Source organism: Lactuca saligna, chromosome 3, assembly GCF_052625555.1.
Source record: "Lactuca saligna cultivar CGN05327 chromosome 3, ASM5262555v1, whole genome shotgun sequence".
Classification (NCBI taxonomy): domain Eukaryota; kingdom Viridiplantae; phylum Streptophyta; class Magnoliopsida; order Asterales; family Asteraceae; genus Lactuca; species Lactuca saligna.
This window is the reverse complement of record NC_136419.1, coordinates 2,356,305-2,372,970: the sequence shown is the minus strand read 5'-3', so window position 1 is coordinate 2,372,970 and position 16,666 is coordinate 2,356,305. Positions and strand designations below refer to the sequence as shown.

At 37.8% G+C, this 16,666-nt stretch overlaps 1 protein-coding gene across 1 annotated transcript; it reads right to left on the bottom strand.

Annotated features, from left to right (window-relative positions):
* Positions 1 to 13,462: 13,462 nt before the first annotated feature.
* On the bottom strand, positions 13,463 to 16,455 carry LOC145034232 (beta-fructofuranosidase, soluble isoenzyme I-like). The gene is made up of 5 exons (XM_078982608.1): positions 16,007 to 16,455; positions 15,857 to 15,865; positions 14,393 to 15,249; positions 14,150 to 14,311; positions 13,463 to 14,055 (listed from the first exon to the last, which is right to left on the bottom strand). The coding sequence occupies exons 1-5, from the start codon at positions 16,413 to 16,415 to the stop codon at positions 13,555 to 13,557; spliced, it is 1,938 nt and encodes a 645-aa protein (XP_078838734.1). The 5' UTR covers positions 16,416 to 16,455; the 3' UTR covers positions 13,463 to 13,554.
* Positions 16,456 to 16,666: the final 211 nt, after the last annotated feature.

Genomic DNA, 16,666 nt, shown 5'->3' with positions numbered 1-16,666 from the left:
CCGCTAGGTAGGTACGGTAAAGAGAATGTCTCACTAAAGCATTAACGGATTTATGTGAACTACGCCTCCCTTTTCATTGTATAATGAAATATTTATGCTATTGTAAATTATGACATGTGTTTTACAACATGTGTTTTACGACATGTGCTTTGTGATATGTGTTTTATGACATGTGTTTCATGACATATGTTTTATGACATGAATTTATGACACACAAACTATGCCATTCATAGTTTTCCTTGTATACTATTGTATATACTATTTATATAACCATATATAAATATCAAGTTGTAATCTTGTCTGGTGGTAGTATATGTTGTAAAATAACAATATTCTTGGGTTTTAACCCACCGAAATGGTGACGACTAAAAATATGACCATTTTTACTAGAAAAGATATTTTATTAAAAGTTTCCAAAAATTTGTAGTTTATACTCCTCATACTTTACCGGTTGATATTTTGTGTTACAAAATAGTTTGTGTTTGTCAACCTTACCATTTATCCCCATAAGTCACGATTTTTCTAACATCAAATGTTAACTATAACCCTTTTTATACAAAATATTTTATACCAATTTCAAATAGTAAAGATGAGACATGAATGTATCCAAAAGACAACCATGTTATCTTTGTATGTATCAACTCATACACGATTTTTGAGTAATCAAAATAGTGACAACCACATGATTCACGATTTTTATGTAGAAGGCAAGTAACATTTACTTTTTATACAAGAATTGTTTCATATTCAAACAAATAGACATAGTGCATGAAAATATCCAAAGGACAAACACATTTGGACTTATAAAACCTTATGAGTCATGATTTTTATGTATATATGTAAGATGATTTCAATAGTTTATGCACATATTATTTCATAAACAAGTTGATGCATGTAAATATCCATTGGGTAAACATAATATGACTTGTATTCCACCCCTTAAAAGCGTGTAAAACTTGAAAAATTGGGGGTTTGAAGCTCACCTTAGCAAGTTTTTCGTGGGTGGTAGGCAGGGTGATGAAGAAGATGTCGAGCCTAGGATGAAGTGGATGAACTTGAAGAGCTTCTTGGGTGCTAGTATCCTAGTGAGTTCAACCCATGAAAATTGTGTGTAAAAATAATGAAATCAACATAATAATTACATTAGAAAAGCCAGAATTTCATGAACCAATTTACCTAAAACTCGAGAATCCTTAGATGGTGAAGAATACTTTTAAGATCCTAGCTTGTTTTGAGAGTGAGATGAAGAAATGGAAGAGTTTTAAGTTTTATGGTGAGGCACAAACGGCCTCTCGGACATGATATTTATGGTGGGGAAAAAGTTTGCTTCATTGTTATTTGGTGGTCCATGAGGTGTCACGCATAGAGGGTCTAAGGGTAAATGCATATGAGGTATGGATGTTTGATGGTTAAGAAGATGTAAAGCATTGAGGTGGATGTTTGCTTCATTGTTATTTGGTCATACATTAGGCCAAATATCCTACTCATGATATGGAGTTAGGGGTTATGGTTTTCTCCCTTGAGATTTGGCGACATTACTTGTATAGGGTCTAATGTACTATATATACGTATCATAAGAGTCTGAGGTATGTGATGGATCAGTCGAACCTGAATATGTGGCAACGTAGATGGTTAGATTTTGTATCATCATGGGAAAGCCAACATAGTGGCTGATAACTTGAGTCATAAGACGATCACTACTCCTATCAGAGAACTATGCATGAGGATGATTATCACTTCACCATTGCTAGATTTGATCAAGGATGCGCATATTGAGGGGTTAAAGAAAGAGGAATTAGAAGAAAGAAAGACTAGGGGTCAAATTATAATATTTGTCAGAGATAGTCAGGGCTTATTGATTCACTACCGCAAATTATGGGTTCTTGCTTCTGGTGGAGTTAGGCAGACTTTGTTGGAGAAAGCGCCTAAGTCAAAGTTTTTGATCCATCATGGTGCTACGAAGATGTATAGAGACATGAGGCTTAACATTGGTGGCCATGTATGAAGAGAGAGAGATAACTTAGTGTGTAGATGGGTGCTTGAGTTGCTAGAAAATCAAGACTGGACATCAGAGACCCCATGACAAGGTGCAATGGTTACCTATTCCCATGTGGAAATGGGAGGGGATCATTGTGGATTTCATTGTGAAGTTGCCAAGGACGGTACGTAGGGTTGATTCTATATTGTTTATAGTTGACAGGTTGACCAAGACGTTCACTTCATCCTGATTAAGGAGATTTTTTCAGCTGAAAAGCTAGCCAATATTTACATAAAGCAAGTGGTTTCACAGCATGGGGTTCCAGTTTTGGTGGTTTTAGACTATGATGTTCGTTTTACATCCCAGATTCAGAGGAAGTTTCACGAGGAGTTAGGTACTTGATTGCTTTCTAGTACGGCTTACCACCCACAGACTGATGGTCAGAGCAATCGGTCCATTCAAACACTCGAGGATATGCTGATTGCATGTGTGTTGGATTTTTGTGGGAGCTAGGATACTTATCTTGTTTTAGCAGAGTTCTCCTACAACAAAAGTTACCGCCGTAGCATTAGTATGCATCCCTTCGAGCTTGTATATAGGAGCAGATGTCAGACTCTACTTTGTTGGGGTGAGGTTGGTTAGCGAGTGATGATGAGCATTGAAGTGGTGCTCAAGACCATAGAGTTGATTCAACAGGTGTGGGATAGGTTGCGAACCACGCAAAACAAGAATAATCGTTACGATGACCGACGTCATTCCGACTTCGAGTTTTAGGTGGGAGTCCTTGTGTTTCTGAAGGTGTTACCTTGGAAGGGTGTCATTCGGTTTTAGAAGTGGGGAAAGTTGGTTCCCTGATTCATTAGAACTTTCATGGTTTTCTACGGGGTGGGCAAGGTTGCGTGTCATTTGGATCTACCCGCAAGCTTAGCCAGATTCACAACATATTTCGTGTCTCTCAGTTGTAAAAGTGTTTGGCTGATAATTCTGTAGTAGTTTCCTTGGATGACAATCAGGTTGATGAGTGCCTAAACTTTATGGAGAGACCGATTGATGTTCTACAAAGGAAGACAAAGACCTTTTGCAACAAGGTGGTGGATTTAGTAAGGGTGCAATGGCAACATCGGAAGGGTCCGAGTAGACATGGGAACCCAAGGAGGAGATTGGGGGAACATTATCCTGAGTGTTTGCAGTAGCGGATTTCGAATACGAAATATGATCCAAGTGGGGGAGAGGTGTAACGCTCTGTTTGAAGACGAAATATGATCAAAGTGGGGGAGCATTATCCTCAGTTGTTTGGAGTAGCAGATTTTGAAGACGAACCATATCTAATTGAACCTTGTTGGACATGGTTCGTTCCATGATGAGTCGAGCTTCATTACCTATCTCATTATGGGGGTATACCTTAGAGACTACCACCCATATCCTTAATCTAGTCCCAACTAAGAAGGTTGCCAAAACACCTCACGAGATGCGGATAGGGAAAGTTCCCTCATTAGCACACATCAAGGTTTGAAGTTGCAAGGCTTTCGTGAGACGCAAGAATCACGACAAGCTCGAAACTCATAGTGAGCATTGTATTTTCATCGGCTACCCGCAGAAGTCCTTTGGATATCTCTTCTATAGACCGAGTGAGAATGTTCTCTTCATTGCGAGGAGAGGAGTCTTTCTCGAGAGAGAACTCATACGCCAAGGGGACAGTAGGAGGCAAATTGACCTTGACGAGATTTAAGAGTCAAGCAGTGAAGGAACCTCAAACACTAGCAATCAACCTGAGGAGGAAACTCCCATTGAGCCAATTGATGAGTCTGTATACCTCTGAGGCATTCCAGTAGAGTTAGTGTTCCACCTGAGTTTTATGGTTTCCATATTACTACAGAAGGTGATACATTTATCAGTGATAGCACACTGGTAAATTTGGATAACCTAACAACTATAAGGAAGTCATGGAAAGCCCCGAGTCTACAAATTGGAAAGAGGCTATGGACAGCGAGATTCAGTCCATGTATGAGAACTAAGTTTGGAACTTGGTTGACAATGTACCAGGTCGTAAGACAGTCGGGTGCAAATGGATCTTCAAGAAGAAGACCGACATGGATGGAAAAGTACACACATATAAGACGCAACTGGTTGCAAAAGGGCTTTACTCAAACTCATGGAGTTGACTATGATGAGACCTTCTCACCAATAGCGAAGATTAAATGTATTAGGGTTATGCTAGCCATAGCTGCATTTCATGATTATTAAATATGTAAAATGGATGTCAAAACCACTTTCCTCAATGGGAAGTTGGCTGAAGATGTTTATATGAGTCAACCAGAGGGTTTTGTCAATGCAAAGTACCCGAATAGAGTGTGTAAGCTTGAGAAATCCATTTATGGATTGAAACAAGCATCTCGCAGATGGAATCTTTGTTTCAATGAGAAAGTCAAAGAGTTTGGATTTTCAAGAAGCAAGGATGAGTTTTGTGTGTATGTCAAGGCTAGTGGGAGTATAGTTAGCTTTCTGGTGTTGTTTGTGGATGACATAGTACTCATAGGAAATGACATCCTAATCTTGCAGGAGTTTAAATCCTAGCTTGGGAAGTGTTTCGCTATGAAGGAGATCGGAGAAGCTGCCTATATTCTAAGGATAAGGATATTGAGAGACATGAGTAAAAGACTAATTGGACTTAGTCAAAGTACCTACTTAGACAAGGTGTTGAAATGGTTCATCATGAAGAATTCTAAGAAAGGAGACTTACCCATCCAAGGCAATACTAAACTGAATAAGACTCAGAGTCCGAGTATAGAGGCTGAGATAGTTGAGATGAGTCGAATACCATATGCTTCGGTGGTTGGTTTAATCATGTATGCTATGACTTGTACTCGACCTGATGTGGCCTTTGCTTTGAGTATGGTCAACAGATATCAAGGGAATCCTGGTAAAGCTCACTGGACAGCGATAAAGAACATTCGGAAGTACATGCGGAGGACTAAGGATTGGGTCCTTACCCTCGGTAGGATTGATGACTTGAGAGTGACAGGGTATAGTGATGCCAGTTTTCAGACCGACAGAGATAATTTCCGCTCTCAGTCGGGCTGGGTATTTACTCTAAATGGAGGAGCAATCACTTGGAAAAGTTCCAAACATGAGATTGTAAATGATTCAACGTGCGAATCAAAGTACATAGCAGTAGGCGAAGCGTCGAAGGAGTTGATATGGATGAAGAATGTCATCGGAGACCTTGGAGTTGCACCAGCTATAAAGCAGCCTATGGAGATTTTCTGTGACAAAGAAGGTGTGGTTGCCTTAGCTAAGGAACCAAGGGATCATGGCAGATCCAAGCACATTGACAGAAAATATCACTTCATAAGACATCGGGTAGAAGAAGGACTTCTGGTGGTAAAGAGGGTATCATCAGATGAGAACCCAACAAATCCCCTCACGAAGGGACTGAGTAGGGTTAATCATTTGCATAATGCGAGGAGCATTGGGCTAAAGGATGATATTAGTTTTTATGATTAGATAGCTATTTTGAAACTTGTAATAGATAAAATCTAATTAACATTTGATGATTAAATAAAATGTGTTTTTTATTTATAAGTAAGGTTACTGTCTTATGTCAATTGTTTACTATTGTTTCATTTTGTATGTTTTGACTTCCAGAATAATAAAATTATTCAAACTATCCACAGTCGATCATATTTTGGAAGTAGGTATTGAGGCAAGACTGTCATGAATTTGGCTTGTAGACTGTCTGAAGTGTTTAGACATAACAAGAGATTGCTACAACATTCATGAGTGCTCTTAAGGTCTAAGTATTGGATTAAACCCATGCTCACTTGTATCACTTCATGGAATTTATCATGAGTGATCGTGAAACGATAATATCATATAAGTCTTCAAACCAAGATATATGAGTTGTTAGTGCGAAAACACATCATTAACTTGATGTTATAAAATACATTGTTGTGTATGATTTAACAAATAGTTAGTAGAAGCATATAATGTCGAACTTTATCTGTTCCTTTTAATTCCTAGAGGATTAAAGGCGATATCTTGGGCCCCTCGATGATTTTGTTTTGACTTATGTGTCGGGCCCGGTCGGGACTAAATTGATGTGTTCAATTAAGTTCTCCGACAAACAAATCAGAAATCGAGTAACAAACTGTTGGACAATAAGTATGACATTGTTCCATGTATTTGTCTGGCTGATATCTTGAAGAACAGAGGATTATATGATCCCTTATCTAAAGGACGTGTCACTAACTGGGTCAGAGTTAGACAACGGCTTTTAAGAGCTACGATTGCTAGTCGGTTCTAAGTCGTACTTGCAGTTACAGTTATTAGACTTATCCAAATGGGAGATTGTTGGATTAGGTGTCTAAGCCCATAACTATAATTGGTATTTACTTGACCTGAGAGTAGCATAGTCCTTTTGGGTTGCCTTCACTAACGTAATTTGATTTGATAGACTTTTGAGAATAAGGTTATTTGTGATTTATTAATATATTACAAGTATAATATATTAATATGAAACCGTATTATTTAATTAGTATTGATCAAGAATTAATTTAATGGTCAAAAGAGACTAATTAAATATACGGGGACTCATTTGGTAAATCAATGATTCTTATAGTGTGGGCCAACGATCCATGGTTAATTAGGATGGGCTAAACCAACATGGATAGTCCATGGAGGTTTAACCCATGGAGCCTAAGTAACACAAAGGGTCATGATGCATCAGGGTTTGCATGGATGTAACCCTAGCACTTGTCACACTATAAAAAGAACACCTTAGAGCTAAAATCGATTGCACATACATTCTTGGAGAATGAGAACCGATTTTGAGCTATATAACTTATTCTCTCAAGCCTCCTTTTGCACTTTGTGTTTGTGACATATTAGAGGCATCACATTTGAGGTGCTAAAGCTTTTGAATGCCAAGAACTACATGTCCTACTAAGAGGTAAGTTATCTAACTAGTTATATTGTTCACTTTTCAAATTGTATGCTAGTTAGGATGTATGCTTTGGAAAAACAAATTGCATGTATAATTAGAGAAAACATAAATCCAAAGCATATAGGGTTACATGTGCACCATAAGGTTGTTAGAGTGCTCAAAACCCTTCAGGATTATGGCAGGAAAGACTACAATTGGGTTGTAGCAACAAAGGTGATTGTATGTCTATGGTTGGCTCATAACATTCACATGGGTTGAAATATACCCAAGGGCTGGGCCTATAAATATGTATGGTATATGGTATTTTGATGAACTCAATAAGTTTTATGTTTACAGTTTTTTGTTTGAAATGTTGTAGGTACTTCTGGTTCCAAATGGAATGGTCAGGCTTGATCGTCGTGCATCCCCCAGAGTTTTCTGCACTATCTTTTACGATTGATATTTGATGTTTGAGAATACATTATGCGCTGGTTATATTTTTGGGATTGAATGAATGAACGATTTTGGTTGTTTTAAAAATAAATTTTTTACCTAGTATTGTTGGTTTGTTACAATCTTTTTCTAAAAAACCAACTATTAAAAATCAACTATTTTCTTTTAAATATGGCTCAAATAACAAATGTTGTTGGCTTAAATATGTATTTATAAAAAATCATAATTGTCATTTGAACATGAGTAGGTATTTGGTCGATTGTGGATCTCACTCGTCGACGTAAAATGTTTTATAACTAGTTCGTTTTGACTAACGTGTGTGTGACTAACATGTAGTCATAGTCGATTGTGGAAGCTTTATGCTCATCGTATGTATCTTAAGTAGATTTATTCAAGGCAACAATATTCCTCATTTCAATTGTTGTAAATTGATTAAAGTTTTATATTTTACATATTTAGTTCTTGGCTTTGTTATTTGCCATTATAAGTGTCGCTCATACTTTTTTATATTTGTAGTAGTACTGTTATTTGTGTTTAATGATAATTTACCTAACTTCATTTGGTTGGTTATTTTCCAATTGATTGGGTCGATTTTCTGATCCAAACTTGTGATACAATAATTAACGCACCAAATAGACAAGGTCTCATGCATTGAAAGATGCGCCAATTGGCGTCTTAGTAGTCACTCATTTGGTTAGTTTAGCATCGAAATAATAATAATTCGTTTTCAAAATGGATAATTGGTGCCTTTGACATGAATATACATGTCTTCGTTTCATTTTTTAGCCACAAACTTAAAGTCGGAGGATGAAGACAAAGAATCATAATTGCCACTATGTTTGATAATCAGTAGGAGATCGCCTAATCCGATCTGTATGTTGGGCTTTTTGCTTGGTTTGTTCTCTGCCAGATTTTAAATTTTCTTTAATATATTAATTTTCTTTTAAATTTTCTTTAATATATTAATTTTCTTCTTTCTATATATATATATATATATATATATATATATATATATATATATATATATATATATATATATATATATATATATATATATATATATATATATATAGGCATCAAGATGAGAACCCACCAGAAGGGGGATGGTAGTGGTTTTACTAGAAGAGGTTGAGGAAAGACCATGGGGAGGTGAAGATCTAGTCTCTCGCTGCTTTTTTATCTCGTATAACAGTGCAGTTCAATCGTCCTAATTTCTGCCCCCTCCGACAGTTTCGAGGGACCTTCATCGGGGGCACGGTTGGAATCCTTGATACCATCCAGTAAGAAACTCAGATTACGTTTCATACAAAGAGAGGCCTGGTGCTAGCTGACTCAGGTCGACCATCGGAAGAGGCTTCCAGGTAAGCAAAATGCCTCTTGACATGGCGAAGACTCCTCGAGGACCCGGAAGGTGTAGGATCATTCTGAGAAACACCGGTGACAACAATGTCCTGCAGATCTAGATCCTCGTTGGCATCGGTGGCACTGTCAGAACCGACAGATGCCTCGATTCCACACCCATAAACAGGGGGTGGAAGAGCCTCCACAAGACCAACGTCACTGCACTGAAGCTCGTCGTCGAACAGACCTTGAAGAGCTCTCTCTAAAGAAACATCCTCCACACCTGGCAACAAAACAAAAGATAACGCTGGTAAAACAGAATGTCGATTTAAATATGCTTTGCCAAATTTTCAAAAAGGGGGGAGGGGGAGGAGCAAGAGAAATACCCTATTTCTCAACGAAAATATTGGGCATCTTTCCGCGAGCCCTCCAAGCGACGCTCATTCCGCCGGCGCCAAGAAGCAGTCAATCCAATCTTCACCGTTGATGCTAATCTTCTCAAGGACATCGAGCAGTTCCTTATCAGTACCAAAAAGTTTTGGATCCCGGTCGATATACACCTTAGCCCTCGGGTAAATAAGCACCACGAGATCGGTGTTCACGCATAAGAACTTCTCTTGCCAGTTCTTCTTAGATGTCTTATCATGGATAAGAGTAACGACTCCCCGCCGTTGAGAGAGGGTTCGAGTCCCCGACTGATTAGAGGCATTAAAGAACTGCTTGAAAGCCGGAATAGTTGTTAGGTGCATTTCATGCACCCATTTTGTAGCTTTATTCCATAAAAGTGCATTGCATTTATGTTTAAACTCATGCATTTTGCATGTTTTTCGGGATTTTTCATGAGGCAATTTTATTCACACATTTTTATGATATTTCAGGGACTTTTGGAGGTAGGATATTGTTGGAGGAGGTAAATAAGAGTTATGGACCAAAATTTTGGGACTTGGGGAGCACCGAGGAGCAAGATATCAAAGAAATGAAGATTTTTGTTTTATATAGATTTACACGACCGTGTAAATGGAAGCATTGCGTTTACACGCCCGTGTAAACTTAGATTTCCGCGCAGTGTATTTTTGCATTTACGCGGATGCATAAACGACAGTGTTAATTTATGCGGGCCGTGTAAACGTAAATGTGGGTTTTAAAGCAGTTTTTCACCATTCTTATAGGGGGAACCAATTGTTTTAAGGAGGAGTCAATATTGGGAGCAGAGAAGGTGATTTTCTGGAGGATTTTGGAGTTGATTAACACTTGGGAACATTTGATTTCATTTTATAAGAACTTTAATTTCATTTTCTAGATTTGTGATCTTGTTCTAGTCATGAGTGGCTAGAACCCTAGATTCTCCAACTTTATATCTTGACTTCTATTTGTCATTTCAATCATATGACTTGATGTTTGCTTTAAATTTTCTATCTATTGAATTTGATTTTTTTTCAATCAAATGTTTGATTCTAATTGTGATTCTTATTTTCCATTTGAATTAGGATTAGATCATTCAAGTTATATAATTGCAAAATCCGTAATTGTTTTGTAAATTGGACTAGGTAACAAGCACTATATTGATTTCTATTGAATGAATTTAGTGTAAATCTTATTCACACGTTATTATGCTCCCGAGCTTATGATGAGTATTGAGTGTTATTGGGAACATTCACATAAAGTTTAATGTCATCCTTCAACCTAATTTTAAGAGCTTGTTTGGATTAGATTGGTAAGGTTAGGTTTAATCAAATATCTTATTTTGGTTAATCAATGTGGTGAATGGGAGGTGCTAGAGCTTGTTAGCATTTCCAAGTACCAATTTAGATTGAACTGAACAAATATCATTTCATCCTTGGAATCACATTGCTAATTTGTCTTGCATGGAGTTGGAGTCCTTACAAATCTTGAATCTACTTCATTTAATCAATCATTTATTTATTGCTTTATTCTATTGTTTAAATCATTGCTTATAAATTCCCCCCATTATGTGACCATTTTTGTACCTTACGCAAAAATGTATAAGCACTTGTACCGTGTCTTTGTGGATCGACCCTGCTTACATTGTATTACATTTTTAGTTCAAAGTAACAATGTTTTGGATTCATTTTGTACCCCTTTATTTGTTGGGTTTGACACGCTCAACAATAGTTTGCAGGTGCCCTAAGGCATGGTAGAGGAGTTTAAAACCCACTATCTTGCTTATAGTGATAGTGGCCAACCCTCTCACCGAAAACTCGTATTCCTGGATGATCAGGTTAAAGAATTCATTAGTGGGCAAGCGCAGACCTGCCATGAACCAGTCGATTGGGATGCCGACTTTGCCTTCAGGCGGACTGTAGAGTGATGGATCGGGTAAGGGATTTGCACTCCGTGTTCGGGAACGAACCCGAATCAGAACTCAAAAGATTTCCATTCTTCGGTGGTCAGGTTTCTCCCCAAAGCGTGAGTGGTAGCCATGAAAAAACATGAAAAAGGGGTTGAATGGTTTTTTTTATCAAGAACAATAAGTCAAAGAGAGACAAGTAAAAGGTAAGGAGGAAACACCAGGAAGAACAAAGCCTTAAATACCACAAGAGGGGCAGCGAACCATTTTCGTGATGAAACCGCCGAATAAACGGCGATTTCATCTTGCCAGCTACTTAAGCTGCCAATAGCAGCCCACCACGTTCTAGTGAAAAGCCCAGAACAATTCTGATATGTCACAAACACAAAAACCTACTGTTCTAAAGGAGTTAGTTAATGTGATAGAAAGCTTAGGTGACACCCAATACTGACGTCACCAGGCAGTTAGTTAACGTGGGCGTGATCCTCCCAGTTAGAGGAGGCCACATCTGACACTCATTGGAAGAGGTCCCTACGATCTATTAGAAGCAGGTATTAAAGGATCTCTTTCGCCTCAAGGAAGGGATCCGTCTTCTCTCTCACGAATATTACCCTTATATTACCTCTCTCAGAAAACTAACTTGATCGTCGGAGCAACGTCTCAGGAGAACACCCGGACATCCTCTAACGATTCTTCTCTATGTTGTGTTCTCAAGAAAACTCTCAAGGTAGATCCTTAGTCCGACATCCAAACCCCTATTGAACATGTCACAACATTTACTGAGTTTATGTGTTGATGGATGTTGAAGACAACAGAGCCATCAGACTTCTAGTAATTTTCATTTAATTTACTCCACACATCAATAGCCTTTTTAGAGCAAACATCTCCTACATATATGGATTTAGACATAGATCCAAGAATCCATGAACACACGATAGCGTTTTCCCATCCTTAATTAAGAGATTTAATAAGATCATCTTCAATTGTAACTGTTGTACCATCTACAAACCCTAATTTGTTTTTATCTTTTAATGCTCTAGTTATGGAACTTTTCCAGATTCTAAAATTCTCAGTTCCAAGTAGTTTGAAACCAATTATAGTATTAGTAGGCTGAATATAAAGAGGATCATCAACAGCTTGTGATTAATTAGACATAGTTCCTGAATAACAAGGAGTTTCCTGAACAACCACATCAAATCAGATAAGAAAACAACAAGAAGAAGAAACGGAATAACAATCAAAGTTCACAAGAAAATATAAATGGTGTTCAGAACCAGATTAGCTAATGCTAAAACTAAACACAAATAGACATCAAGAGTTACAGAAAACGCTTACTGTGAGACAACACATACTCCCAAGAGATTACTCTGAACCAAAAAGGGTTTCAGAACACTTACAGTGATGGAAAATAAGTCTTCAGCACATACTCCCAAGAGATTACTCTGAACCAAAAAGGGTTTGAGAACACTTACATTGGTGGAAAACAAGTTTTCAGTACAACAATGAAGATCCACAAAAATATACGAAGACACGTACCCACAATAAGAGCAACGCTTGATCAGAAAGAAGGAAAGCATAACTCGAAAGTGTTAGAGATCAACCCATAACTCTATAAATCCTAATTTGATAGGGTTTTCATTCAAAGGAAGATAATACGAGCAGACCCCAAAGAGGTTACATCGTCACTATGACAAGAAGAAATTGAAGATGAATTAAGAACATCATCTCAAGAAAACCAAGGAACACGAACCACCAGATCGAGTCACCGAAAGAACAAATCAGAAAGTCGATCTAGAATAGATCAACGAAGAAGCTCCTTGAGCTTCGATACCATGTACAAAATAACAATCTAGATTTCCCAACATAATCAATCTATTTCATTCATATACCACTTTGTTTGACATGAACTTACAATGGAAATAACTACAAATTCCTATACTACTCTCAATAGATTATCACACAATAAAGATTTTAGTAACAAAGAAGAAGAACAAGTTACAGACTCATGAAACCCTATCTCGTATGTGAAACCTTAAACAAGAGAATCATATAAAAGATATTTCAGACTGGATGACCACTACAACAACACCTACACTTACATATATATATATGCCTGAAGATAATAAATTGGACCATCCACTCCTATACCCATTAACCCGATAGACCCGCAAGAGATTACCAAGGGTTTACACGTGCAATCGTCAAACAATACCAAAATATGCAAAAGATACCCAACATATAATATAACAAAATACCAAAACTATTTGTAAAATGAATTGACAACTATTAGTTTGACAATTATATTTAATTTAAAATGTTATTATTGAAAAAATGTATAAGAAATAATAGCCTTGAGAATGAATTTAATTTACACAATGGAGGTTACAAGGTGACTATTATCTCAGAATTCCTTGATTTCCATGTACAAAAACAAGATATTGAAATGATCATCACATACAAATTAAAAGAATTGAGGGGTCGATTTTCCCACTCTTAAAATGATTTTAAACAGCCATAAAAAAACAAAAAAAAATTAGATTTCACATCTAATACTTAAACATGAGCGGCGTTCATTTGCCATACATTGACTGAGACTGTAACTTTGGATGCGGTAGCATTGTTAAACAAAAATAATTGAGCATTACTGTTGATTGCCTTTGTTGGATAAACACGTGAAGTGATACATGATCTTCCCTCTTGTGCAAAACTTTCAACTATCGAATGATCCACCAAGATTCTCATCGACAACTTTTCACCTTTGAGAACTGGGACAATGCTCCCATAAATCGACTTATCGACATCATTAGCATTAGATGACCTCGATTGATCAGCACAAAAGAATGTTTTAAGGTTCCCATCAACTCCTTTGGCAACATAGAAATAGACGGGAGTGTGTTCAGCTAGACCTTCGTGTGCAAGGACTGAAAATCCGAATGGTCCCAATGCACCTCGTTGTGCTGCTCCACCGTTTCTGGCACAATTGTATGCAGCATCGGCTCCGTTTAATCGCTCCACTGTCTTCTTATCCACTTCAAACTCAGCAACAATATCTAGCTGCAAAGTTCAATTCGAAACCTTATAATCAATCATTAACCCACAATTTTTATATATAAAAAAAAAAAAAAAAAAAGTATAATAAAGCCAGTACCTGAGACGCTGAAGGCAAGTTGAGTGGCACGAGTGAGCCGGCTTCTACCACGACATCCTTAAAGACGGTTAGATTTGTACGCAATCTGTTGATCTCTTCGACCGGCCATTGGATTATATTGCTTTGTGTTTTTTTATCCAGGACAATCGTTCTAGGAACTCCCTGTGAAAAACATACAAATATGCTAAATAAATGTCGAAAAAATATAAGATTTGTAACGGTTTTTAAGAAAAGAAAGCTTACCATGACAGAAGCCCAACCCTTCTTAATGTCGGAGGCTTCGGTGTCGGTCTCTTTGATCCAACTCCACAAAACTCTTCTTTGTTTGTTTTGGTCGAAAAATGTTTTTGAGGCATAATAGATTCCATAATCGTATCTCAACCCGATTCCCACATCTAATGTAGGATTATCTGGGGTCCATTTCCCCTTGTATGCATCATAAGTACCGATGGCATAATAATCATTTCGGTCATCATCCATGCTAGCTTTGACTATGTGTTTGACCCCGGGCCCATCTACTGACGTGTCAAGACCATTCTCGCCTTGTTTTGATATCGGGTAAAAATCCACACATTCCCACATACCCGTGCCCGGAACAGCATGGAGCAACCCGTCTAAAAGCTCAAAGGTTCTGAAGTCTTCTGTGTCGTAAACCAATGAAATACCGGTTTTATTGATCTTAGAACCGATGGTGATTCGCCACTTTCCCTCGGGGGTCTTCCATGCGGTTGTTGGATCACGGAAGTCTTTATTATCGATACCGGGTGGTGGGACGAGAACCGGGTTTCCGGGGTATTTGACCCAGTTGATTAGGAGCGGGTCAGATGGGTCGGCTGGATAAGCTAGGTTTTGGACCTGGACGGATTCGTTGGTGGATCCGGTATAAAGTACGACGAGTTGACCGTCGGGAAGGATGGTGGCGGAACCAGTCCAGACACCCTGTTCGTCATACCACTGGTCGGTTTCCATGGCGATGGGGAGGTGGCGCCAGTTAATTAAGTCTTTGGAGACGGCGTGGCCCCAAACGATTTTGCCCCACACCGGAGCATCGGGATGATACTGATAGAACAGGTGGTACCATCCATTGTAAAAAACTGGACCTGAAATATATTTTAATTAAAATAAAAATGTCAAAAAAGTGCATGTAAAGAGAAGTAGACCTCAAAAAATATTTATATAAATATTAGAGTTGGACGGTGAATTAACACCGTCACTCCAGCTCTGTGTATTTGAAAAATAATACTTTGCTTAAAAAGGGTGTTCTCTTTCTTCCTTTCCAGTTATAAATTTAAGTTATCGAAGTAGATTTAGCTGCCAAAAAGTTGCAACATTTACTTAAATTAGAATATAATATATATATATATATATATATATATATATATATATATATATATATATATATATATATATATATATTTTTAATGAACTAATTGGATAAATAAATAATAGTTGTCTTTACATAATAGAAACAACAATAATACTTGACAATTATTAAAGGGGTGAATCAAGATTCAAGAATCATGGTATTGGTTGTATGAGCTAGCTAACCAGGAAGGATGCATGATGAATCACGAAAACGTGTGTGGGCCATTACTATATTAGGATAGAATATTGTTTTATCAAACTGTCTAAATTAAAAAATTTAATAATTTGTATTTTGAATCCATAATTTCATGATAGAAAAAGGAAACAGTTTAACTAACTTACCATTAGGATCTGTAGAGAGAGAACAGCCATCACCAGCAATGCAAGCAAAAACAAAAGAAGAAATGATTAATCACCATGTTCATCTTGTGAAATTTAACTCAAAAGCTAACATAGTTTGTGTGAGTCGCAAGAAAGATATAATTTAATTACCATTCATCCAGTTCTTCTTGGGTTGGAAGTGAAAGGCAGTTCTTTGCCAATCCAACATGTTGTTGCTCCATGGATACGAATTATCTGCGCCCAACAATGGATGAAAAGCTTTCTCCGACACACCTTTGTCCACCCCACGAGACGAAGGTGTTACATTTTCCGGCGTCGCCGCCGTGGAAGGGACCGGACTGGTGTTCAAGTTTTTGGGAAAGATTGGCCTGTTTCCGGCGAACAATGCGACTAGAAAAGCGACGGCCAATAAGACAGACACAAGAAATAGCGCTGTCTTTCTGGATGGGCGGATGGTGCGATCATTTCCGGCGGGTTGTTCACCGTCAGGCAATGGGGCGTAGGAGTAGGGGAGGGCGGAGGTGGCGGTTGGGTTTTCAAGATCTGAGGGAGAAGCCATCGTCAAAAGATGTTTATGGTGAAGGTGATCTGGAGTAAAAGACGGGCTATGCTATTTATAACAAAAAAATTGGGTGAGAGAGAAGGCGAGAGATTTGAAGATTATAGACGCTGAGGTGGATTTTGTCGGGTACACGTGGTTCTGAGCAAGATGTGGAAAATAATTGTTTTTTACATAAATTATATGATCTATGTAACATTTTTCTCCATTGGTGTTATTGAATTGACTCGCTTAACGAAGCTTTCAGAGAC